Source organism: Podarcis melisellensis (genome assembly GCF_964234715.1).
Source record: "Podarcis melisellensis genome assembly, chromosome: 11".
Classification (NCBI taxonomy): domain Eukaryota; kingdom Metazoa; phylum Chordata; class Lepidosauria; order Squamata; family Lacertidae; genus Podarcis; species Podarcis melisellensis.
Window position 1 is genome coordinate 20,293,491 of NC_138543.1, and position 27,018 is coordinate 20,320,508.

Genomic DNA, 27,018 nt, shown 5'->3' on the forward strand with positions numbered 1-27,018 from the left:
ACTAAACCCCAGCTACGCCCACGTGCCTTGCTTCTTGATCAGGGATGTCAACTTGAATAAAACATGGGGGGTAGGTATGACCTGCATAATCCATCACAAGACACAGCACATACTATTTAAAAGGGAATAATGACCATCAACCTGGGGGGGGGGGAAGGTGCTCCCATCAAATATTTTATTTGAGGTGGGGCTGGAGGGATCTAGGCCCCTGGGAGTTGTGTTGGGTCCTCTGCTCTTGATGCACAGGGGAGAAGCCCACTCCTCAGGTATTTTGTCAAGCGAATCTCTTCCTTGTCTCCTTTTAGTGCTTTAGCCTTCCTGGTCTGCCTGCAAAAAGATATCCCAGCCTCTTCCTCTGTCCTCTTTCAGCATTTGCTTTACAGCTGCTAGTTTTGTCATGTCATATATATATATATATATATATATTCATTCTCTCTTACGTGGGACGTGACTTCTCCCCCTCCATCTCTTCTTCGATTTGACACGTTGGGTGTGTAACCTCTCGCTGTATGTACCGTGCGCCCAGAGCGTTGTGCAAACTCATGCTTGCTGCAGTTGACCGCTGGGTGGACTCTGCCCCAAGGAGGAGCTCTCAGCTGCTGCAGTCTGACCAGGGGTCTCTTCAGATCTCTTAAGGGATTTCTGGGCGTGGGTGGGAACAGACAATGGTGCGCATTGGAGAGGACGAGGGGCGTGCCAAAGGTGCTCGCTGCACATGCTGAGAAGCTGTGAACAACCCCTGCTTTTCTCTGTGTGCGGAATAAAGTAGATGCATTTGTGTTAGGGTCACCTGTGGAAGCTTCGTAATGGAGAGCGGCAGGCATGGGGAAAACATAGCAGTGATAATGCAGGCTGATCTGGTATCCATGGGCTAATGTCTGTCATCCACATTAATTTGGAATGGGCTGCATTCTCTCCTCCCCCCCCCCCGTCCTCTTTCTGGGATGTATTGAAAACGTAGAGGGGGAGAACACTTTAAAGAGTGGGAAAGTATTTTGGCTAATGAATCCATATTAAATTATCTTGTGTACCTTGATAGATTCATGGTAGCTTACCAGCCTCTTGCAGTTGGATCTGGAATGATCAGTGTTGAACTATGACTCTGGAATGCTTCAAAAATCTTTTTAGCTAGAACAATAGTACCACAAGAGAAATGAGTCTGTGCGGCATAAGCAATGCTACTCCAATCAGACCACTTTCAGCTGGCTTCTCTCTCCAGTCAATGTGTTAGGACTAATGTTCAGCGCCATCTCACTTCTCCCTCTTCTTTGGATGAGAGGAAGGTGCAGCTTTTGTTTCTGAAGAATGAATGGAGGGTTGATCATCACTCACTGTGCTTTGGCAGCACAGTTCGCAAAGCCCTATTCCCCAAAGGCGAAGAGCTTGGCATTGCGGAGTCTGTCTCCTAATTTATTCAACCAGGCTATAACTTATTCTGACTGAGCTGTAACTGGGACAAACATCTCTTCTCTCTTACCTAACAATGTGCTTTTTTGTTCTTCAGAGTCCTTTTGGAAGAGAGGCAAAGCAAACTGCGGCATGCACAGTAGTGTCTATTTAAGGGGCAGTTTTATTTCAAGTGCTTTGGTTACCATATACAACTTGCCTTGCAAGGAAATAGAATTTAATGAGATAATTTACTATAATTGCATAAATGGAATATTTGAAGAGTAATTGATTATACAAGTGCTTTTAATATATAAAGTTGTTCCTATATGTAAAAACATTTTGGTAGTATCTTCTTATGGTATTTACTGACATACCATGGCATCACTGAAAGTGCAACCCTCAGAATACATAGGAATTGCTGAGATTTTCCTTTGGATATTTGTCCTGTCTGTGGCATTAAGATTTATTTTAGTGCACTCATATCCATAAGTTCAAGGGACGCGGGTGGCACTGTGGGTTAAACCACAGAGCCTAGGACTTGCCAATCAGAAGGTCGGCGGTTCGAATCCCCATGACGTGGTGAGCTCCTGTTGCTCGGTCCCTGCTCCTGCCAACCTAGCAGTTCGAAAGCACGTCAAAATACAAGTAGATAAATAGGTACCGCTCTGGCGGGAAGGTAAACGGTGTTTCCGTGCTCTGCTCTGGTTCGCCAGAAGCGGCTTAGTCATGCTGGCCACATGACCCGGAAGCTGTACGCCGGCTCCCTCGGCCAATAAAGCGATATGGGCGTCGCAACCCCAGAGTTGGCCACGACTGGACCTAATGGTCAGGGCTTCCTTTACCTTACCTTTACCTTTTATCCATAAGTTCAGTAGGACCCTGTGTGGTCTTTCTGAACACCGAATCTCAAATAAATATAGTTTAATATATTTGCTCTTCCATATATATTTTTTAAAAAAGCTCTGTGGTTGAAATAGCAAATGAAATGGGTATATGTGTTTTGTTTGTTTATGTAGTTGCCTCACTGCTGCTTATATATTTTTTTATTCCTTGTTGTTTGCTTCCAGGTTACCATTAAGAATATTGAACGAGAGCTCATCTGCCCAGCATGCAAGGAGTTATTTACCCATCCACTTATACTCCCTTGTCAACATAGTATCTGCCACAAATGCGTAAAAGAAATCCTCTACTTTACGCTTGAAGATTCGTTCAATGATGCTGCCTCAGAGACCTCCAATCAAAGTAGCCCTCGCAACCGAATGCATTCCCCTAGCTTGGATAGAATTGACAGGGTTAATAGATCAGGTATGTAAAAGTAACGCTGTGATTAGTGGATTGCAAAAATTATTTGGAACAAGCCAAATCTTTTTTTTTTATTGTAACATTCCTTAGTGTTCTATAGGTAGTTTTTATTATAGTCAAGATGTATTAATATTATTATTAGATTTGCAGTGAAGTGGGCTGGATCACACATGTAGTCGTGGCTGGTTCCCAAAGGAACAGAAGGCAGGGAGACCAAAAGTAATGAAGCCAAGGCCAATGACAGGCTGAGCCAGCTATTTCAAATTTTGTCCCCATCCTCCTCCCTGCTGAAATTTACAAGAGCATTGCTGCGACTAAGGAGGAGGACTGGTTGTAGGTAAGAAGACAGGCAGGTAGAGACTGACTGGGGCAGTTCCCCATTTGCCCTAATAAACCAGAGCCCATTGCATATTTCTAGTAGTATCGTAATTGGGTTTACATTCCCTGTAATTGACTTTGCTAAGCATATATTTTGTGTTTGTGCTGATTTTCTAGACCTTTTAGAGCACCCCTAAATCCATCTTACTGGAAATAAGCCCTGCTCATCAGTTATTCGAGAAAGGAGTGTTTAGGATCATGGCTTTAATCCCCCACTCATTTCTACGCTCTGCTATATCTGGTTTGCCGTGTGATGCTGGAATTGTTCACAAAGCCAACTAAAATTGCCAGATACATTTTAGACATGTACTGTACTGGGTAAGACAATTTGTCCACCTGCCATTTATGTAGACAACAGTATTGCCTACTTTGATTTGCAAGAGTTCTTCAAGATCTGAGGCAGAGGTCTTTCCCATCACCTGCTATCTGATCCTTTTAACTGGAGATTTCCCAGGGATCTTGTGTTCTTCCTTGTACTTTTGGTAGTTGCAGTCCTGACACACCAGAAACTAAATTTTACTAGTATTGTTACTGGGGTAGATGCCATAACTGGAATACCTTGTGTTTTCAAAAGGGCTTATATGACTGTTTGCATATGTTAAACTTTTACTTAATAAATCTATATGTGCTGCTGCTGTTATAAAGTGCCTAAGTAGGGCTATGAACTATTGGCTAGTTAACTGATTCTGGGTTTGTGTTTGGATATAGAGTTATGAATACTCTCCTTATGGTAAGTAAGTTTGAGGTTACATTGATTGTCCAAGACAATGTAAATGGTATTATAATTAACCAATAATACATGCTTCAAAATGTAACAGTTCTTAAAAGAAACAAGATCTGTACTGTATTAAAATAAACCCTCATCTTTTAATTAGAGATATTGACAACTTGATATTAGTAGTCATGATAAGATGAAATCAAGCTCTCTTGCCCCCAATGCCTCATAACAATTGTGCAGCCTGATCTGGTCCTTGTTTACTCAGAAGTAAGTCCCCTCAAACACAGTGGAACTTACACGCAAGTAAGTGTGCATGCAGTTGCAACCTAATCCATTTTTCTGTTCTGCAGTGGGAAGAAGGGCACCTGACCCATTATTTAAAGTATACCATAGTAAACCAGCTTCTAAAAACAATTTTTTGTTCATTGTTTACAGCCTCACAGAGGAGGTCTCTTGGGTGCAGAGGTAGAAATGCTTCACTTTTGTATGGCAGTAGTTAGTATTTGGCTCTTGTAATAAATATGTTTGCTTATACTTCTCTTAGACATCAGTGGTCAAGTCCAAGCTTAGTGGGTGGATAAAGGTAATATTGTTGAGGACCTATTTACTCTCATCTTTGCGAAACAGGTATGAAGGTCAACTGGATTCAAGAGTGCAACGGTAGCTCTTATTGCATGATCTAAAAAAAATCAGTACAAATAAAAGAATATCCTTTAGGAATAACTATAACCACAATGCAATTCTCTGTGTTTCTATACTGAGGAGTAAGTCCCATTGAATTTAATGGAGTTTACTGCTGGATAAATGGTATAGTATTGCAGCCCCATTGGCAAGGTCACACTTAGATTGCTGGCTAAACTGGAAATAGTATTATTGTTTGTTGGACAAACTCTGCTTAATCTTAACTATTTTTAGTGTACACAAGCCAACTTAAAGGGTGGAATTCAGCATAGCACTAAGGAAATCATTCCATCAGAATGGAAGCATTTCTGCTTGCCCAGTGCAATGTCCTCCGCCAGCATGCTATATTGGGGCTTCTCCTCCTGAGCAGATCTGGGGAGGGCTAGTTGCACTAACCCCACCCTCTCCACAAGAGGTCTGGAGGGTGGCAACAGGAGAACAGGCATTTTCTGCTGTGGCTCTCTGTTTATGGAATGCTCCCCCTGGGGAGGCTCGCCTGACACCTTTCTTACATATCTGCAGGCTAACAATTTTTCTCCAAACAAGAGAATTGCTTGTTCTTTAGTCTCCCCTTCCCATTAAAGACTGTCAGAAGTACCGTGTTTTTCCATGTATAAGATGATGCTTTTTGCTAAAAAAAAAGGCAAAAAAGGGTGTTGTCTTATATACGGATAGTGAATGCAGAGGGAGGATGTGTGATTAATGGGAGCAGCAAGCAGGAGATTGGCAGCGGCGATTGGGTGGGTGATTGGTGGCTGCGGTAAGGCCTGCTGGTGATTGGATGTGGCGATTGGGGGCTGTGGCGAGGCAGGCAGGCGATTGGCTGTGGCAAGTGGGCTGTTGGTGGCGGTGAGCGGGCAGACAGTTGGCAGCTGCGGTGAGGTGTGCGATCGGCAGTGGCTGTGGTAAGTGATCGGCAGTGGCAGGCAGGCGGGCAAGCGATTGGCAGAAGTGACCCCCCCCCCCAGCTAAACAACTTAATTTCTTAATTTTGGGTTAATAAAACCAGGGGTTTTGTTATACATGGGGGCATCTTATACCCAGAAAAATACGGTACTTTCTACTTCACTGATATCCCATGTTGTGCTTGAAAATACAGATTACAAAATATTTGACTTACCGATACATATATATTCTCCTTTTAAAGTGCGTCTTGTGAGGATGAATGCATTCCAGAGTGACATGAATGGAACTGGAAAAGGGTTCCAATGCTAGATCGATTAGTAAAATTTGTTAGCCTTCAAGGAAAACAACATTGCCATAATGTAAATAAAGGTTTCTCAAAGTTTGATTCCTAAACTGTCACTGAATACCTGCGTATCCTTAAGGGAAATATTTTATCTGAGGAGAGCAAGCATTCATTTTTGAACTTGAATCCAGCTGACCTTAAAACATAGTTTTGTTTCAAAACACACCCTGGAAATTTACTCTTTCTTCTTCATTATGCTGGTGATATTGCTTATTAAAAAATGTAAGTTGAATTAAAAGATGTGTTATCCCTTTTCTAGTTCTTCTGGCTTTTGCTGTAGGAAATCATGCTTTTAAACAGCGAGAATGTTTTTTCTTAAGAAAAAAACACCCCCCCAACCCTACTGTGGGGACAGGAAGGCTCTGTTACTCATGTGAAACTCATTGCATATGTGTGAAAGAGCATGAATTGCAGCTATTAATACTACCCTTGCCATGCATGTGGGAGGAAGATTAAAGTAGGTGGTAGTAAGGACCTATTTGGAGCAAAAAAAGTTTTTTTGGGTCAAATTCTGCATTTATATTTGCATGGAGGAAAAAAGTGGGCAGAGTACAGTTATTGCAATATTTTTTTCCTGTGTTTAAAATATGCACATAGTACTTTTCTAATCAAATTTCCAAAGCAATTTACAGCAAAATTAATTCTAAAACAATAATAAAATTGGCGAAACAAAACCCTGTAAAAAGTGATTTAAAGCAGAGCAAGGCAATAAAAGTAGTAGTCACTCAAACTTTGGAAAATAAAAAGGTCTTCGCTTGTTGCCTAATGATAAAATATTTGTTGCCAGCCAAATCTGCCTGCAAGAAGGGATGACATTTGAAAACTTCCTCCCTGGTTGCTACTTACTTAACCCCTTGAAGGTTGGTGCACCTGAGGATATCTAACACAGTAGCAGTACTTTTAAATTTAGACAGGTCTATACGTATGAAAACAGTCTTTCAAGTACCAACATCCCAATATGACATGCCTTGCCTAAGTTAAAAATAGGGCTGCTGTGTTCTGAACCAGTTGGAAGTTTCTGAACTCTCATGCACCTGGAGGGCGCCACGTTGGCTAGCCCTGGTCTGCAACAAAAGTCATGTGATACTTAAAGAAAAATGTGTCCGTTTGTTATAGCATAAGGATTTGAGGATAAAAGCCCAATTCGTCTTTAAGGTGTCACAGACGCTTCTGTTTTTTGATATGAAATATGATTGAAGGCAAATAAGGCAAATATAACATGAGCAGTGCATATTAACATTAAATTTTACCTCCTTAATCATATCATATTCTCAAAAGCAAATAAGGAAGCGAAGGAAGTAGCCAGGGGCTTCACTACTAAAAGTGGAGGATTGCCAATTCTGGTGCTTTTCCCCAATTATTATTTTTTAAATGGGCTTTTGTGAACCAGAGTAAAATGGTATGTAAAAGTTTTGTCTAAGCGACGATAAATAGACTACATGAAAAGGGATGGAACATCTTAGATCTTTTGTATTTACGAATCATCAGCATGGTGTCACCAGTATGTATGTAAAAGCATGCCTTCATTATCATGCTTCTCCTTATTTTTAATTAATTGATATAAAGACCACATAACTCTGTTATCTAACTCTATATTTTAGCCTGAACTATAGGGTTCACATCTGCCAACACTTCAGAAGCATGCTACTGGCTACGCATTTCAGATAGCATTGTTTAAACTTGACCACTGCATCGCAGTTATTTATTTTTTAAAATTTGATTCTTTTTTTTACATTTGCCTGCCTAATTGCCATTTTAAATAGTCAATAGTTTGAATATAAGTGGTATTAGTTGCCTGCCGTACTAGCCAACATATGACTGCTGCTTTTAATTGCATGTTGCATGTTACATTCTTTTTTTACTTTAAAGGTCTTGAGTTATTCAGTGTCTGCAATTAATATACTGCATGTATGCCTTTTTGTAGGGCATGTGGCTTTTGAAATTAAACTTGTTTAATGTACGGGCATGCTTTAGGGTTCTGTGATCAAATTATAATGCACTCATCACTATAATTGCATATTTTTCTATGAATCTAAGGGTAGACATCTTTCCCTGGAGTGCGGTCTTGGATGAGCTGCATTCACCTTTTTACCCTTGATAATTCACATACAGGGAGTTTTGAGTTCTGAAGTGTACCTACAGCTAATAGAAAATATTGTTTTGAAGAGTAACTTTCTACTAAAAAATATTTCATACGGCCAATTCTCTGTTATAGGGTTGGATCCAGATTTCTCTTTTTGTGTCAGGGACGAAGGAGTCCTCGAGATAAAGCCTAATGTTCTTAAAATACAGCTTTAGAACTAGGAAAAAGTTATATTGGCTTATACTCTGCATACTTTAACCAACTAATTTGGAGGTAGCCACTTTGTGGCTGTGAAACTACTATGCGTAGGGGTGACAGTATGCTTCCTGTATACAGTATAGGGTTGCTGCAGAGTCACAGAAGCCAATCCTGAATTTTATTTACTATTTTTTACAATTTATATGCCACTTTTATTCAAAGTAATGTCTAAGCGGTTTATGGGACGTGGGTGGCACTGTGGGTTAAACTACAGAGCCTAGGACTTGCCGATCAGAAGGTCGGCGGTTCGAATCCCTGTGACGGGGTGAGCTCCCGTTGCTTAGTCCCTTGTCCTGCCAACCTAGCAGTTCGAAAGCACACCAGCGCAAGTAGATAAATAGGTACCATTCGAGTGGGAAGGTAAATGGTGTTTCCGTGTGCTGCTCTGGTTTGCCAGAAGCGGCTTAGTCATGCTGGCCACATGACCCGGAAGCTGTACGCTGGCTCCCTCGGCCAATAAAGCAAGATGAGCGCCGCAACCCCAGAGTCGGTCATGACTGGACCTAATGGTCAGGGGTCCATTTACCTTTACTAAGCAGTTTGCAACTTGGATTTAAGACATTTTAAATAAAAAAACTAACTCAAAAAATACCAGAGAATTTACACGTTGTATAAGAAACAATTAACTAAACAGAGTGTCTTCTTTAGCATAGAAATCAGCCACAAAATACAAAGAAAAGTGCATATTGTAAAACATAGTAAATGCTAAATAAATATTTTCTAAACATCAGCAGATAGATTGCCTCTGAAAATGAATATAATGTCCAGTAATGACATTTAGGCAAAAGAAAAATCAACTCATACTTCCCAACCACTATACGCCAAATCAGTTAAATGATTAAACAAACCAGTCCCATCAAATTCCCAGCTCCATGGAAACTAAATGCAGTTTTGTTCAGCTTCCTTGCAGGATCAATGGTCTTGCATCAAACACATAAACACTCGAATTCACGATTCTAGCACATCCTCAGTCTGCACTGCACACCGTAACCACTACTATAATTCACTCTTGCATCCCAGAAGTGGTAGCAGCAGTCAACCTTTAGTCCTATGATAACAACGATGTGTCTCCTGAAGCCAGTGCAGTATTGCCTTCATTTTCAGTTGGCTGAATCACATGATTTTTGTATAAAGTTGTATCTTGTTTTTGAGAAATGGCTCCTCGTTTTTGAGAGATGGCTTCTATGCAGAAGAAGCAGAATTGCAAAGCATCTGCACTCTTCTCAGTACCTCAGCTTGCTTTGGAGAAAGATTCTTATGCAGAAATGCTCTATATCTGAGAAATATTTGACATCCCAAGACCCCAAAGTTCATGGCTTAAGAAAATAGAGCCCTTACGATTAAGGAATGGCTAGTTAATTTTTGGAAAGTGGTAGAAATGTATAAACTCAGAGTTGGTTCGACTGCTGTGATGGAAGACAAAAGAGGAATTATTTTAAAAATGAATGGATCCTGTTGATTTGAATATATGAAAAATAGATATAATATGGATATTGAAAAATATAATAGCATCTATATGGTAAGAATACATTATCAAAACTATTGATTATTGACTATGATTGTGGATTTGTATATATGCTGAGTTGGTATTTATTTTTAATGTGAAATAGTATTATATTTATTTTTTGATATCTTGATATTTTTATAAATGTTTGGAAAAAGAAAAATAGAACATAAGTGCTATGGGAAAAGCATAGAGAATGAAAAATAGAAATCCACGGGGCTTTTGGTGTGTGACAACTTCCTGATTTATTTTCATAGTATACATCATTCATTTTAATATTAATTTATATTCTTCTATTCTCCTAGTCCCCCCCCCCCAAAAAAAATCCAAATTCTTTGAAAGCCTTGATCTTGGAAACAAAACGTTTGAAATGTGTGAAAGTTGGTCACACATATAAATCTGCTTATAGAATTTAGGTGTTTGTAATGTGTGTTGGGGGACGCGGGTGGCGCTGTGGGTAAAAGCCTCAGCGCCTAGGGCTTGCCGATCGAAAGGTCGGCGGTTCAAATCCCCGCGGTGGGGTGCGCTCCCGCTGCTTGGTCCCAGCGCCTGCCAACCTAGCAGTTCGAAAGCTCCCCTGGGTGCAAGTAGATAAATAGGGACCGCTTACTGGCGGGAAGGTAAACGGCGTTTCCGTGTCCTGCGCTGGCTCGCCAGATGCAGCTTTGTCACGCTGGCCACGTGACCCGGAAGTGTCTGCGGACAGCGCTGGCCCCCGGCCTCTTGAGTGAGATGGGCGCACAACCCCAGAGTCTGTCAAGACTGGCCCGTACGGGCAGGGGTACCTTTACCTTTACCTTTAATGTGTGTTGGAAAAAGTCAGGGTTTTATCTTTGCATAGAGAACATGTGTCAAGAGCTTAATACTGAAGAGGGCTCTGTTGCAGTTTGTTCCAAGTCACTATTATTATTGCCGAGCCAGAACGTAGTCATGAAAGCGACATATGAATATTTCTCACTCATGTATAAAAGTCTATTCTCAGTGACTAAGACATCCAATAATCTGGATTAATTCTAGGAAGGCAGGGAACACATGACAAGCATTTGGGCCAGCCATGTAACCCTAAGCTCATCCCTCAGTTGGTTCTCTGCCTTGACCCAGGACCCATTTCCCTTGCTGCTCCTTTCTCTCTCAGCACTTAACTATTATCTTTACTCTTTTCTGGTTACCGTCTCATGGCTTGCTCATTTTCCTAGCCTACTTCCATGTTCTTCTCTTCAAAAGGAATAGTTTTTTTCCCCTTTTTGCTCTGTTCCTCTTCCTCCTTTTTCCTTCCGCTTCCACAGCTCCCTTAGCCAAGCAATGAACGTGGGCTACAAAGAATCTATTAAGTAAATTAAGAGTAGTGATGGAGGAAAGATAAAAGATGCCTACTTCAGCCACGGTGGAGCCACCAGCTGAGATTTTCTTTCATAGATACAGTAGTTATCAAACGTGCCTTTTCCCAGCAGATCCTCAGTGGGCCAGATGTTTTGTTTAGTGCATGAAATAGACCAGCCATTGATGACCTTTTGTATTAGTTTGTCAGACAAGTGAAGGAAATGGGATGTCATTAGAGGTGAAGAAACTGTCCTGTTGGTTCTAAACCTTCTTCCTCCCCCCAGTAGATACCAGCTGTTCCAAAGCTTTAGGATCCCATCCACACCTATGACGCTTCATGAAGGAGGCATCTCTCCCCTGCCCTCTGGTGGTGCACAGATGTCCAACTTGTACCTGCATATGATTGTCAAGGCTCTCACAGCACCTCCCTTTGCAGCTCTGAAGGATGATCCATTAAGACTGCTGTCCCCAAAGGTCTCCTTTTCTAATGGCAGTTACCACCACTTGCAAGTTCTTAGATCTGGAAGTTCTTTTGATCAAAGAACATTAAGCACATTTTTCAGATCTTTCAAATGGATCCACTGATGGTTAACTCTGCCTTCCTTAGGGAACAAGAGCTGAACTTGCCTGCAACCCTCTCACCTAAGGGAGAGAATCTGGCACTAGCTAGGCATTAGGAGGGGTCTACAAACTTCTATTGAACCAAAACAGCCAGTCAAATCTTCTCTTTGTCTCTTTCCACTAAAGGTCATTGGGGAAAAAAAAATCTAGTACTGCGATTGACCGGATGGTGCAAAACATGCATCTTTTTGCCTTAAAATTCATAGCACCTCCCGAAACCTCAACCTATCATGGTCCACTCCAGCAGGACAGCATACTCTTTGGCGACATTTTACACTAATGATCCCTACCTAGAAATCTGCTGGGCAGCCCCATGGAGGTCCCTACTTCCTTTACTAAACATTACATATCTCAGTGGTCAATGTCCCTCAATCTCCAGCTTGTATTGGGTATTCTCCTGTGAACGAGGATTCTGCACCACTTGTTTTTTTCCTAGGTTCACATTGTGGTTTTGTTTCTTTTTTGTTTTGGACTCTTCTCGGCACTTCTGTCTCAAGCTTTGCTATGAGATGGAACTGGTGGAGAAGCTTAGGGTGACATGGCTGGCCCAAATGTTTGTCACGTATTCCCTGCCTTCCAGGGTGATAGGAATAGGAGAATAGGATAGGAGGAATTAAACCCTGCCAGCATATTGGATGCCTGTTCAACATAACTAGAAAGAACCTTCAAGGTAAGTGTCCAGTGTTCCTTTTCTTTTTTGTAGTTGCAATTGTTTTTATTATGCTTCAGCCAAGATTTGCAGTTGGGAATGAATTTAAACTTAAGCCTGCTGAGCATGCTGGAGGAGCTAGCCTCATCTTGCTATTCAGGATATTCTTACAGTTGGGTTTTTTTTTAATTTAGATTTGCATCCTGCCCTGTCTTGCACTCAGCATGTGCTATAGCAATATATTCATCAACTCATCAAAACAGTAATGGATTATGGTGGGAGACAGTGAGTTACAGAGGATGTTAAGTGAAATTCAGGCTGAGCAAAAATTGAACAGAGACTTGCCATTCCCAGACCTCTCTCCCTTGAATTATAATGTCTCTTCCAGTAAGGTTCTTACTGAACAAAAAAACAACTCCAGCATTTTTCAAGTTGGTCCAAGGCTTGTCAGAAGATGAAATATCAAACATTTTGCTCTAGCTTCCATATTATCTTTCTTTTGCAAAGTTGTGCAATTTATTTACAAACATTACTAAGTATGGCAGCCACATGGCATATGCATTAAAGGAAATTTCTAAATAAAGATCTAGTAGCTTATCGTTTATTCAGCTGCCAAATCATTTTCCTTATCAGCATTGCAACTAAATCAGGTCCTGCCATCTGCACAGGTTGGAAACGCAATTCCTTGACTCCTAAGACAACTACCTTCCCTTGTCCTGGATGCCGGCATGACATAGACCTGGGAGAGCGTGGCATCAATGGCCTATTTCGCAACTTCACTTTGGAAACTATTGTAGAACGATATAGGCAGGCAGCAAGGGCAGCTACAGCCATTATGTGTGATCTCTGTAAACCTCCACCGCAAGAATCCACAAAGAGCTGCATGGATTGTAGTGCAAGTTATTGCAACGAATGCTTCAAAATACATCATCCCTGGGGAACTGTAAAAGCGCAACATGAATATGTGGGACCAACTACGAACTTCAGGCCTAAAGTAAGTGAGTTTGTTTAATGTGTAATAGAACTGGCTTGCCTTTGTGCACATACAATTTGTATGCTAGCTGTTGCTGCATAACAATTACTTAAGTATTCTTGATTTTAAATTCCTGAATTTTGTCTTCTGATTCTGTTGCTATGACTGTTGATGAGCTGCATTTTAGAGAGAACTGTGTAATATAATTTCCAAACAGAAATTGGATATTGAGCATAGTGCTGAACATTTTATTTTGAAAATAGTACACCATTGTTACTGTTGAATTATTCTGCATAACTGTCTTCAGATATTAAGGATCTACTAAAAGTTTAAATTCGTTGTAGTTATTACTTACGTTGGTAGAATGAGTTCCAAGTATTGTTGTTGTTGTTATTATTGCACATCTAGCATAGCATAGTTTATGCTGAGTGGGATATTTTGGGGTGGTGATGGTAACTCTGTAATTTTAAGTATTTTACAGGTTTTTTTAACCTTATAAATGAGGATCGGGCAAACTTTTTTTCTGTATTAAGAGCCATATTCCCCCCGAGGTAATCAAGTGGGCCAGAGCCATGTTGACACTCTTTAAGACAGGTTGGGGAACCTATGGCACAACCAGATGTTGGGTTGCAACTCCTGTAATCATCTCTGACCATTCACCATGCTCATTGGGGCTGATGGGAACGGAAGTTTGAAGAGCGACATGTTCCCCACCTCTGCTTTAAGTCTTCCAAGTTGGTGGCAACCACTACTGCTTATGGGATCAAATTCCATAGTTTATGGACTGTGTGAAGAAGTGCTTTATTTTGTCTTTCTTGAGTCTTCCAACACTCCTCTTCATTGGATATCCACAAGCTCTAGCATTATAAGAGAGGGAGAAAAGTGTTTCTCTACTTTCTCCACACCATAGGTAATTTTATAATGCTCTATGGTGTCTCTTCATATTTTCTCTATATTGAAAGTCCCCAAATGTTGCAACTCTTCCTTTGCATTTTCTGAACATTTTCCAGCTCTGCAGTAACCTCCTTGAGGTGAGGCAACCAACACTGTACTCCATATACCAAGTGTGAGCTCACCATAGATTTGTACAATGACATGATATTCGCATTATAATGTATTATTTAATGTAGTATATAATGCATTATATGTATAATGACATGATATCCGCAGGGATGCAGGTGGCGCTGTTGTCTAAGCCACAGAGGCTAGGGCTTGCCAATCAGAAGGTCGGCGGTTCGAATCCCCGTGACGGGGTGAGCTCCCGTTGCTCGGTCCCTGCTCCTGCCAACCTAGCAGTTCGAAAGCACATCAAAGTGCAAGTAGATAAATAGGTACCGCTCCGGCGGGAAGGTAAACGGCGTTTCCGTGCGCTGCTCTGGTTCGCCAGAAGTGCCTTAGTCATGCTGGCCACATGACCCAGAAGCTGTACGCTGGCGACCTCGGCCAGTAAAGCGAGATGAGCGCCGCAACCCCAGAGTCGGACACGACTGGACCTAATGGTCAGGGGTCCCTTTACCTTTACTTTACCTATGATATTCGCAGCTTTAGTTTCAGTTCTTTTTATTAATGATCCCTAGTATGGAAATCACCTTTTTCACAGCTGCCACACACTTGGTCAACACCTTCATAGAGCTATTCACCACAACCCCAAGGTTACTCCTGCTGTTCAGTTACTGCCAATTTAAGGCGGTTTTGCCCCTATATTCGTCACATTTTTTACATTGTATTGTATTTGCCACTTTACTGCCACTTTACTGCCGATCAGCAGCATAGCATGGGTTGCCGATGCCCGGGACAGGGCAAATGTTATGCCCCCTCCGGTGGACTGGGCAGCTGGGGTGGGGGCACACATGGAGCCTGTGTGGAAGGTGAATGGAGCCTGCTGCCTCTATCCATCTGCCCACTAGACAAACCTGCCTGCCACCACGTCTCAGCTCCCAGGCCTCCGTGCCATTTGTGGGGGTGCCTGATTGTGCCCCCTCAAAAATGTGTGCCCATGGCCATGCCCCCCCAGCCCTCTCACGCTACGCCTCTCCTGTCCATTCACTCCGTTTAGAGAGATTCAGTGGGAGCTCTTCATAATCTCTTTGTTTTAAGCAACAATTTGGTATAATCAGCATTATCTGATATTTAAGGTTATCGCGGGTGGTGCTTGGGACGCGGGTGGTGCTGTGGGTTAAACCACTGAGCCTAGGACTTGCCGATCAGAAGGTCGGCAGTTCGAATCCCCGCGACAAGGTGAGCTCCCGTTGCTTGGTCCCTGCTCCTGCCAACCTAGCAGTTCGAAAGCATGTCAAAGTACAAGTAGATAAATAGGTACCGCTCCGGCGGGAAGGTAAACGGCGTTTCCGTGCGCTGCTCTGGTTCGCCAGAAGTGGCTTAGTCATGACCCGAAAGCTGTACACCGGCTCCCTCGGCCAATAAAGTGAGATGAGCGCCGCAACCCCAGAGTCGGTCACAACTGGACCTAATGGTCAGGGCCCCCTTTACCTTTACCTTTAATGTTATCAGGATTTGCTTTTGTTGCATGGTGTTTTTAGTATCTGGCTTATGTTCTCTGACTTCCTCACCTCATTTGCAAAGTCAGTTGGTAACTGGCCCCAAGGCTCAAGTAATCAAGCTAAGTGGTACATGACAGGGAAAGCAAAACTCCCGTATTTTTCGCCCTATAGGACGCACTTTCCCCCCTCCAAAAATGAAGGGGAAATATGTTTGTATCCTATGGGGCAAATGCAGGCTTTCGCTCTCACTCTCCAGGCTTCATGAAGCTATCGGCAAGCCTGGGGAGCCCGTGGGAGTTCCCGCGGGGCTCCCTAGGCTGCGGATAACAGTCTGCTTCCCGGAGCGCAGGGCGCACTGAAGCAGAGCACCCCACGCTTCGGGCAGACACTGGGCAGCCCCACAAGCTCGGGGGACGACGGGGAGGCGCAGCGCCGCCATACCACTGTTCCCCGACCTGGTTTGGATTCCCGACCTGGTTTTGGGGGGGAAATAAAGGAAACATTTTGTCCCTATATTTCCCCCCAAAAAAACTAGGTGCGTCCTATGGGACGAAAAATACGGTACCTCTAAGTTGCTGCTCAGCATTCGTTTGGGTTGGCTGACTTTTTTTTCCCAGCACTGTGGTTGAGAATGCTCTGTGTATGTGCAGTGTTTAAAACTAATTTGACACAGGTCCGCCCATTTTCATATTTTTAAATGTGACAGCGTTTAATGCCAAGGAAAAAAAGAGAATTTACAATCCTATTTGATGCCTCCACTATGATTGCTGTACCCCATGGGCATAGCTGGATCTTAATCATTTATTTCACTTCTAGAGTTTTCATTGCCTGTCACCTTCACTGTATTACTTTCATACAGTATATGGATATCTTTACTTGGGACCTAATTTAATGTCGGAAATGGCTTTGTGAATGAGAATGAGAATCATTCTTGCCCTAAGAGGCTGTCTCATAACGCCCGAGGTTAAAATTGGCTGTACAAAACGTATATCCTATTCAGCTTAGGAAAACAAATGAGGTTATTTGCTTTTAGCTTTATTGGGGCTGTGTTCCAGATTTTAATTCCCTGGATAGTTTACAACTTCCTTCCAATTTCCCGCTTATAAATCACTCAGAGTTGATTTATTTGTGTTTGCTTTCTGCTTTTCCCAATCCAAACATATTCTTTAGACTAAATATAGGCTTGGGTCCCCAAAAACCCCATTGCAAGGCATGGTGTGAATGCAATGGTGCTTTTCTATCCACTGAAAAGCTGAAAAGTTCTGTGAGAGTTAGGTAACTCTTTAGAATGGAATGTGGTGCAGTGCAGGAGTTACAGTTTGTGTTTGTGTGTGTGTAAATTGGTGCATCCATTTGTGATAGTGAGAGTGCCTTTCATTTGCACAACTAGAGCATTGTATTCAGCCCCATCATTGTAAAATTATAATTTTAATAGGAAAACTATTTTTAAAAGAAAGCTACCTACAGTATTTCAGGCAAGATAGTGGTATTGTTGAGCTAGTTTCCATCCACAGCACCTGCAGGATAACTGTTTTAAATGGTTATTTGTCCTTTCTTCTGTGAAGAAAGAGAAGCAGATGGAATCCTGTAATTGCTTGTAATCTTGTTAAAGTGAATTAACCTTAAAATGTTAAATTCAAGGCTGCTGTGGGTTTTTAGTCCAATCTAATTATAACGTCTCTTATATTAGCTGCTATTTAAAATTGTAAACAATCATATGAATCGCTGTAACTGAGTCAGGTGAAAAAAGCAAATCTTTGTAACGTGCAAAACAAGTAATTAGGTGAAACAACTAGCTTGAATTTTGCTTTACTTTTTAAAGAAAACCAAATGCAAGAAACAACATTTTCCATCCCTTTGCACAGCCAGATGGCTTGCTTCTAAAACACTTTTTTTGGCAGTTAATGCTTCCATTTGTTCACCAGTTTTCCTTCACAGTCTTTTAACTAATAAGCATCCAATGCCATCAGCAGTGATATCTTTTTAAATTGTTTGGCAGAGTTGGCCATCAAATCCTTTTGGATGGCTTTTTAGGGTGATTCCAGTTCTTTCTGAAGGCTTGATTTCAGAAAGTGGTGCTGAGGACTCTTGTTTGACTTCTTGGCCATTGGCCTATGGCAGGGTGTGGCAAATGCTAAGAACATGGAAACTGCCTTATACCCAGTTTTATTTTATTATTATTCCATTATACATATATTTAAAAATACACTCTTTTATTTCTCTTTCGCCTGTTTTCCACCCACTCTTCCTCTGGCCCTTTCCCCTCAGGGGATGCCTCCCTTCCTCACACTGAATTTCAGATTCCTTGCCACATTTGTTCAGCATGCTGGGAATTGTAATACTGGCATGGCTTCATCCAAAAGACTATGACAGGACCAGGGGACAAGGCAGACAAGTGAGGAGGCGCTGGTGGGCTGTGGCAGTGAAGCCCACCTGAAAGTGAACTGAGACTCGTTGGCGGTCCCCAACCCACTGCTTGAAAAATGTTGGCATATGGCAGGCTTCCTCAAACTCGGCCCTCCAGATGTTTTGGGGCTATAATTCCCATCATCCCTGACCACTGGTTCTGCTAGCTAGGGATCATGGGAGTTGTAGGCCAAAAACATCTGGAGGGCCAAGTTTGAGGAAACCTGGCATATGGTATCTTACAGGGGTTGGTTTTGTTCCCCACGCTGCTTAGCATATATGGTGAACAACTGGAATTTTGAGTGCATTGCCATTAAAATGCAGTTTCCCTTGACATCAGATTCTGGAAAAACTATTTGGATTGTATTCCACAGTGTTAGCTGATAAGGCTTCAAACCTCTGGCATCTCCACCTCTCCCTTGCCCCTCCACCTCCCAAATCTGCTCCAAAGGGCTGGGGAATCTCCCACAGCAGGGGGGAAATCTCTGAAGATTGCTTCTCTTTGTTGCTCTGTTGACAGAAGCCTGGCAAGTGAGCAACACCATTGCTTCAGAGCAATGCCTAGAGGCATTACTAGATGAGGGCCAATAAAGTGGGGCTTAATTCAGATAAAGGGAGACTGGTGGCGCTGTGGGTTAAACCACAGAGCCTAGGACTTGACGATCAGAAGGTTGGCGGTTCGAATCCCGGCGACGGGGTGAGGTCCTGTTGCTCGGTCCCTGCTCCTGAGAACCTAGCAGTTTGAAAGCACGTCAAAGTGTAAATAGATAAATAGGTACTGCTCTGGTGGGAAGGTCAACGGCGTTTCCATGCGCTGCTCTGGTTCGCCAAAAGCGGCTTAGTCATGCTGGCCACATGACCCGGAAGCTGTATGCTGGCTCCCACGGCTATTAAAGCGAGATGAGCACTGCAACCCCAGAGTTGTCCGCGACTGGACCTATACCTTTACCTTTAAAAAGGTATAGGACCTACCGTATTTTTCGCACCATAGGGCGCACCGGACCATAGGGCGCACCCATTTTTTGGGGGGGAAATAAAGGGGAAAAAATTATTTCCCCCCCCCCCCAGGCGCGGGGCTGGGGCGGGGGAAGCTCGAGCTTCCCCCGACCCCAGCCCGCAAACAGGCAGCTCTCTGCAAGCCGTGGGAGCGCTCCGGCTCCTTGCGGAGAGGTCCGCGAAGCCTGGGCGCGCTGAGCTCAGCGCGCGCAGGCTTCGCCATGCTGGCAACTCCCCGCAAGGAGCCGGAGCGCTCCGGCTCCTTGCGGAGAGGTCCGCGAAGCCTGGGCGCGCTGAGCTCAGCGCGCGCAGGCTTCGGCATGCTGGCAACTCCCCGCAAGGAGCCGGAGCGCTCCGGCTCCTTGCGGAGAGGTCCGCGAAGCCTGGGCGCGCTGAGCTCAGCGCGCGCAGGCTTCGCCATGCTGGCAACTCCCCGCAAGGAGCCGGAGCGCTCCGGCTCCTTGCGGAGAGGTCCGCGAAGCCTGGGCGCGCTGAGCTCAGCGCGCGCAGGCTTCGCCATGCTGGCAACTCCCCGCAAGGAGCCGGAGCGCTCCGGCTCCTTGCGGAGAGGTCCGCGAAGCCTGGGCGCGCTGAGCTCAGCGCGCGCAGGCTTCGCCATGCTGGCAACTCCCCGCGAGGAGCCGGAGCGCTCCGGCTCCTTGCGGAGAGGTCCGCGAAGCCTGGGCGCGCTGAGCTCAGCGCGCGCAGGCTTCGGCATGCTGGCAACTCCCCGCGAGGAGCCGGAGCGCTCCGGCTCCTTGCGGAGAGGTCCGCGAAGCCTGGGCGCGCTGAGCTCAGCGCGCGCAGGCTTCGGCATGCTGGCAACTCCCCGCGAGGAGCCGGAGCGCTCCGGCTCCTTGCGGAGAGGTCCGCGAAGCCTGGGCGCGCTGAGCTCAGCGCGCGCAGGCTTCGGCATGCTGGCAACTCCCCGCGAGGAGCCGGAGCGCTCCGGCTCCTTGCGGAGAGGTCCGCGAAGCCTGGGCGCGCTGAGCTCTGCGCGCGCAGGCTTCGCCATGCTGGCAACTCCCCGCAAGGAGCCGGAGTGCTCCGGCTCCTTGCGAAGAGGTCCGCGAAGCCTGGAGAGCGTGAGGGGTCGGTGCGCACCGACCCCTCTCACTCTCCAGGCTTCAGCGAAACCCTGCATTCGCACCATAGGACGCACACACATTTCCCCTTCATTTTTGGAGGGGGAAAAGTGCGTCCTATGGTGCGAAAAATACGGTATACCTTTACCTTTAATCCAGATAAGGACGTAAGTGCTACTGATTAGGGAATAGGGATTCAGTTTGTCTTGAATGATGCAACACTTTCTTTGGGGGGGGGGGAAGGTTTTTCAGTTTGTAGGTAGTGGGCAGGGACTTAACAGACCTGGCCTTGCATTTGGATGTCCAGATTGCAGCTGTGTCTAGGGGTCCTTTTGTCTAGTTTATGCTAGTTTGTCATCTGCACCTATTCCTGAAAAGATCTAACATGCCTTGTTGACACATACCTTAAGAAGCTGATTTTGAAACAGAGTTCTGGAGTCCACAAGAGGGAAACACTTCAAAATCTAGTTGAGCAATTAAGGCTTGGTTTTTGAGTTCTACAGAACTTTTCATTCAGCTAGAAGTTTCTCAAAGCAGGGATAAGAAATTATGCTGGATGTTGAAGCCTTGATGTATGCATTTAAACTTGATCAGGAGGTGGAGATTGCAGTCTGGATTGATCTCAGCTAGCTTCTTGCAGGTATCGGGTATACCTGGGATCCTGTGTTAAGAGCAGCTGATTCCCCATTTTTGTAAACACAAAGCCCATCTCTTACCCAGATTTCTCTCATGCATTTTGTAATGCTCCTGGTTAAGGAAAAAAAACAAATAGAAACAGCAAATTGATTTTAATCCTAAAGTTCTCATGCATTGAGTGTAAGTAATGTCCATTTATGTGTGGGTCTGTGGGGTCTGATTTTGTCAGTCCCTCTTCCTGCACATAGCATCCTATTCATAACCAAGCCCAGTGGATTTTCAGTGGGCACAGGGAGCTGTAGATGGAGAAATGAGGTGGAAAAGCCATGTTCTCTGCATGGAACAAATAAAAGAATCCAAACCTATGTGGCTGTTAAGAACACACAGTAGTAGTGGAAGTATGTTTTATTCCCGTCTTATTTTTTCTCAACTAGTAAATAGTTGAATTTCAGTAAAATTAAATTTGCTGCTATCCTTCAAAATTCCTATTTGTTACAGTGGGTCATTCTCTAGGCAGAAATTATGACATTCAGATATTTATCGCATATGGTTGGCTTCATTTGATTGAAACTTGTTTGTATCTCTTCCCCTCCATATGGTCGACTTTTGATGGCTACTAGATTTAGTCTTTTTAAATCATGTTTCTGAAATGTTCTTTTTGCAAGAAATTGGTTGGATGAACTGAGGTAAGATAGCTATATGAATTCTTGACTTTGTGCTTTTTAATTAGTTTTTATCAAAAACTAGATATATTTTAAAATCTTGTTTTTAAGCTACATTTCCCTGATGCTGTGTTCATAGTCTAAAATCTGAACATACACAGAAGAGTTTATATAACATACTGAATAATAAATAACCCATGTTGCTGGGTAGTTAGTGAAAGACATTTTATATTATTATTTTATTTTTGTCAGATTTTGATGTGTCCGGAACATGAAATGGAAAGAGTAAACATGTATTGTGAAATATGCAGAAGGCCTGTTTGTCATCTTTGCAAATTGGGTGGCTCACATGCAAACCACAGAGTGACTACCATGAGCAGTGCCTACAAAACACTCAAGGTAAGGGGGAATGCTCTATTTTTTCATCTTTGGTAACAAAAGCATCATGAAGTTTTTTCCTGGTGTATTTTAACACACACACACACAGAGACACACACAGAGACACACAGATTATTTGCATACAGGCTCATTTTTGCAAATGTAGGCACCATCTGTTGAAATGGCACCCTTTTCGTTTATTTTGTTTATCAGCTTGCTTTTTATAACAAAAAGTCTTAACGCAACATGACAAGAATAAAATGCAACACACAAAAACAATTTTAAACCTGAAGTATTTTTAAACACCGATAGTACGCAGTACATAAAATGCTCATCAGGATGATCAAGGGTCTGGAAACCAAACCTTATGAGAAACGGTTGAGCGAGTTGGGTATATTTAGCCTGGAAAAGAGGAGAACTTGAGAGGAGATATGATAGCCATCTTCAGATGTCTAAAGGGCTGTCACATGGAAGATGGAGCAAGCTTGTTTTCTCCTGCTCTGGAAGGTAGGACACGAACCCATGGTTACAAGACAAGAGATTCCAACTAAACCCCAGAAAGAACTGTCTGACAGTAAGAGCTGTTTGACAGTGCAACAGTCTCTTACGAGAGGTGGTGGACTCTCCTTCCTTAGATGTTTTTAAGCAGAGGTTGGGTGGCCATCTGTCATGGATGCTTTAGATGACCCTCGGGATCCCTTCCAACTCTAGAGTTCTATGATTCTGTAATCCACAACATGTTAATAAGAACCAAGTCCCACCCACCCCACTAAGATACATGCACCACTATAGGAGGCAGCATTAATTATCTGAAGGCCTGGATACACAGAAAGGTCTTAGCCTGGTGCATGACACATGGCAAAGGTGGGGCCAGGTGAGTCTCGCTGAGAAGGCCCTTTCACAGCCCCAGGGCTACCCTGAAAAGGCCCGTTCTCATTAGGTTACCCTCTTCTGACATCTTCCCTTGGCTGGGGCACACTAGGAAGGGCCTGTGTTGAAAACCACGTCGGATTCTATTCTTGAGATTATTGCTCCAGTGGCAATGGGAACCAGGGCATCCATTGGGCAGACATTGTGTTTGTATTAGGCAGTGGATATGAAGAACAGTCCGCTTGCATAGCATATCCTTCCAGAACCAGTACCTGGCATTGCCTCCTATGGCAGGAAGCACTGCCATTAGCCACCTGGTGTCTTGTAGGAGATTTGTAGAAATGGGTGATAGCATAGATAGATGAGGCTGCAGAAGAACAGATCTGGTCCCTGGGGAACCTTAAGGCCTAGGAGCAGCCCTGGCTGCAGCCTGCCCAACACATGCTCTCGAAATAACCATGGTGATGCCATTTTGATAGCTTTAGAGGTAAAATCGTTTTTGGTTTTATTTAACTAACCAAATTACATTTTTTTTTTTTACAATCGAACATTTTTAATTGGATGTTGCCAGCCTTAACCCATAAAACAGAGGTAGTGGTTATTGCTCGTAAAATGTTTAATGTTCTTGAAGCATGGGAGTTTAAATTTGATTAACACTGTTGACCATTCCTAGCATGGCTCATACCAGCTGTTCAAATAGACAAATGTTTTATGATTGTGTTTGTGGAACAAATGACATTTTAATTATTGAATTCACTTCATTCTGTAGGGACTTTTTGTCACGAGGAGTTTTTATGTATGAACCATACTTTGAATAAAGCAATGTTCTGATGACAGGAGTGGATTGATACTCCTTTATTCAGACCCTCTTAGTTACTCTTGTTTCAGACTGAAGCAGTTTAGAAGTGAATACAGATGTTCTGATAGAATGAAGTGCCATTGGTTTCCATTAATGAAAGCTGGTTTTCTTCACCTGTATTGCAGTTGCAGAAATGACTTTCAGGGCAGTGCAGATGTGGATCATGATCAGTTCTACCACACACCCTTTCCCATCATGCTTTAGCTATACTCTTACTTGAATTATACATTGTTTGTATCTCACAGACAGTGGCAATTAGCTGTAGTAGCACCTAAACACTTGCTTGGATGGGATGGTATTTTGCACGACACTGTTGGCTGTTGAAGGAGATTTGCTTACTTATTTATTTAATGTCCTGATATTCCTCTGAAAAGAGCCCCCAAATTCCCTGGTTGCTTCAGAGATTCTGCTTCAAAAAGCAGCAGAACATTTAGCCTTAGAATTCCTATGCAATGTTTTTACTTTTTTTCTAACCAGAATTGCTGATATTTTTAATAGGAGAAACTTTCAAAAGACATAAACTACCTCATTAGTAAGGAGAGCCAGGTGAAAAGCCAGATTACGGAACTTGGTCTTTTAATGAAAGAGGCAGAGGTAAGAATTATTTATTGGCATGTGCTAAACTCTCTTGTGATGTGTGTTCATTTTTAACAGTGCTCATTTTAATGTTAATTTATGCATGTTGGCTAGGTGTTGTGTTTTCTTCAAGGCAGTAAATAAATGATTTTTAATAAATAAGCTTTCCTTAAAAAAACCCCCATCTATATTAGCCATAGATCAGTCATTTATATTTAAAATACTTGCATACAAATTTCTTTAAAAGAGGAGTGGTTCCTAGATAGGTACTGTATAATTGTTAAGCTGTTGTGCTAGGAGTGATGACACTCTGGTTCAGATCTCTACTCAGCCACAAAGCTCACTGGATTACCTGCAACTCAGTCGCTATCTTTCAGCCTAACTTAAGTTTACACTACAACGTATTTACACTACCCTGAGCTCCTTGGAAGACAAGTGGGGTGTAAATGCACCTAATATGAATCCATCAGCCATTCTCCCGCCTCCTTCCTCAGGTTTTAGTTGGTTGTTTCAAAACGTACTTCCCTTTCCCAGTTCTGTTTTGTCACAGAGATCCAGTTATTCATCCAGTTATTTGGCAGAGTTGCCTATAAATGTGTTTCTAAAGAACATAATAAACAAATTATGTAAGCTGAATAAGAATCTGGCATATTTGGTTAGTAGGTGGGTAGAGAGTATTTATCTTCATTCTAGGAATTGGGGTGAAAAGATGTACCACAGTAGGCTGGTATTTATAATGCAGATTTTTTTAAAAAAATGTTGACTGTGATGAAGGATATGCCACAATGTGGTATTGCATGCAAAGTGTTCAGACAGCAATACAAAATTGTAACATGGGTTAGAGGAAACCAGTACAGTGCTACCTCAGGTTACATACGCTTCAGGTTACAGATGCTTCAGGTTATAGACTCCGCTAACCCAGAAATAGTGCTTCAGGTTAAGAACTTTGCTTCAGGATGAGAACAGAGATTGTGCTCCGACGGCGTGGCGGCGGCAGGAGGCCCCATTAGCTAAAGTAGCACTTCAGGTTAAGAACGGACCTCTGGGTGGCGCTGTGGGTTAAACTACAGAGTCTAGGACTTGCCGATCAGAAGGTCGGTGGTTCAAATCCCCGCAACAGGGTGAGCTCCCGTTGCTCGGTCCCTGCTCCTGCCAACCTAGCAGTTCGAAAGCACGTCAAAGTGCAAATAGATACCGTATTTTTTGCACCATAACACTCACTTTTTTCCTCCTAGAAAGTAAGGGGAAATGTCTGTGCGTGTTATGGAGGAAATGCCTACGGGTGGCATGCCTACGGATTTTCCTCCTCTAAAAACTACGTGCGTGTTATGGTCGGGTGCGTGTTATAGAGCGAAAAATACGGTAAATAGGTACTACTGTGGCGGGAAGGTAAACAACGTTTCCGTGCGTTGATCTGGTTCACCATGCTGGCCACATGACCCGGAAGCTGTATGCCGGCTCCCTTGGCCAGTAAAGCGAGATGAGCGCCGTAACCCCAGAGTCGTCCGTGACTGGAGCTAACGTTCAGGGGTCCCTTTACCTTTAATTATAATGTAATTTTCTATTTAGGTCAGAACCAATATTTTCAATGAGGTCAGATACTTGCATATTTGAAAACCCTCCAAAAACCAACTGTTGTTGAAATAGTTTTGAAATAAGTACAGTGGTAACTTGGTTTTCAAATGGCTTGGCTCCTGAGCAAATTGGCTCCTGAACGCCGCAAACCCGAAAGTAAGTGTTCCAGTTTGCAAATGTTTTTTGGAAGCTGAACATCCGACGCGGCTTCCGCAACTTCCGATTGAGTGCAGGAAGCTCTTGCAGCCAATTGGAAGCCACGCCTTGGCTTTTGAATGGTTTCGGGAGTCAAATGGACTCCTGGAATGGATTAAGTTGGTGAACCAAGGTACCACTGTATCCAAGTTATTATTTTATCTTTATTGTAGCCAAAGGGACAATGAAAGTAATTTTAAAGGCTTGCATTATAAATACTGCTATTTTTTAAAGTCCCACACCTATCTCTTGATAAAACAAAATAGTAAATTTAGGAGTTTTCTTTTAGTTTTTGTTAGAAATTTATAATTAGATGTATTTTCACTCAACTAACTTCAGGTGAGCCTCACTGTCACCTGAAAATGAGAGCAGCTCTTCACACATTTTGCAACATCTGACTTGTCAATAACAGCTCTTATATTCAGGCCAGGACAGCTGTGTGTTTAGTGAAGTGTTAATTAACCTAGCTTGGAAGTGGTTCTTTGTAACTTTGAAAATACAGTATGTAAGTGTACTTTGCTCCAAAAGCTTAGATTTTCAATGTCATTGTTTTGCTAAAAGCAAGAACAAGTCTTCTGGCAGACTACAAATTTTATTACGGCTCTTCAGATCCTTGAAATGTTAGCAGGTATGGACTCTTGTTTTTGCTGCAACAGACTGACCTAGCTACCTTTGGAAATTGTTCAGGTAGTTATCGAAAAATATGTTCCTGTTTTTCAGCATAATGGCGAAAGAGCTAAGGAAGAAGCATCTCACAGCTTCGATAAGTTGTTCGATGTTTTGGAAGAGAGGCGAGCAACTGCACTCAGGGCTATTGAGGCTTCCAAAAACCTAAGACTGGAGAAATTGCATTCTCAGATAGAAGAGTATCAGGGACTTCTAGAAAATAATGGCCTTGTAGGGTATGCCCAAGAAGTTCTTAAAGAAACAGACCAGTCTTGTTTTGTTCAAACAGCGAAACAGCTTCATGAAAGGTATGCCATTTATATTCTAAAATGTTTAGATGATGTCCTTCAAAACATGCCTTGTTCTTCACCATAATTTGAGTATAGAGATCTGCATGTGGGGCAAATTCCCTCATGTGGAAGTAAAATTATTTTCTGCCCACTTTCTGTATTTTGGATCTAAGTGATATGTTTCGAGATCATGGGTCT

At 43.0% G+C, this 27,018-nt stretch overlaps 1 protein-coding gene across 8 annotated transcripts in view; it reads left to right on the top strand.

Annotated features, from left to right (window-relative positions):
- The window catches only part of TRIM36 (tripartite motif containing 36), a 51,528-nt gene that overhangs the window by 13,958 nt on the left and 10,552 nt on the right, over nucleotides 1–27,018 (top strand). For 4 of the 8 annotated variants that reach the window (XM_081930546.1, XM_081930550.1, XM_081930548.1 and 1 more), the window contains exons 2-6: nucleotides 2,457–2,694; nucleotides 12,803–13,146; nucleotides 21,664–21,810; nucleotides 24,017–24,112; nucleotides 26,585–26,838. In XM_081930546.1, the coding sequence (XP_081786672.1) occupies nucleotides 2,457–2,694; nucleotides 12,803–13,146; nucleotides 21,664–21,810; nucleotides 24,017–24,112; nucleotides 26,585–26,838 (1,079 nt within the window). The remainder of the gene's footprint in view (nucleotides 1–2,456; nucleotides 2,695–12,802; nucleotides 13,147–21,663; nucleotides 21,811–24,016; nucleotides 24,113–26,584; nucleotides 26,839–27,018) is intronic. The other 4 variants (XM_081930547.1, XM_081930551.1, XM_081930549.1 and 1 more) reach the window with 1 other exon arrangement.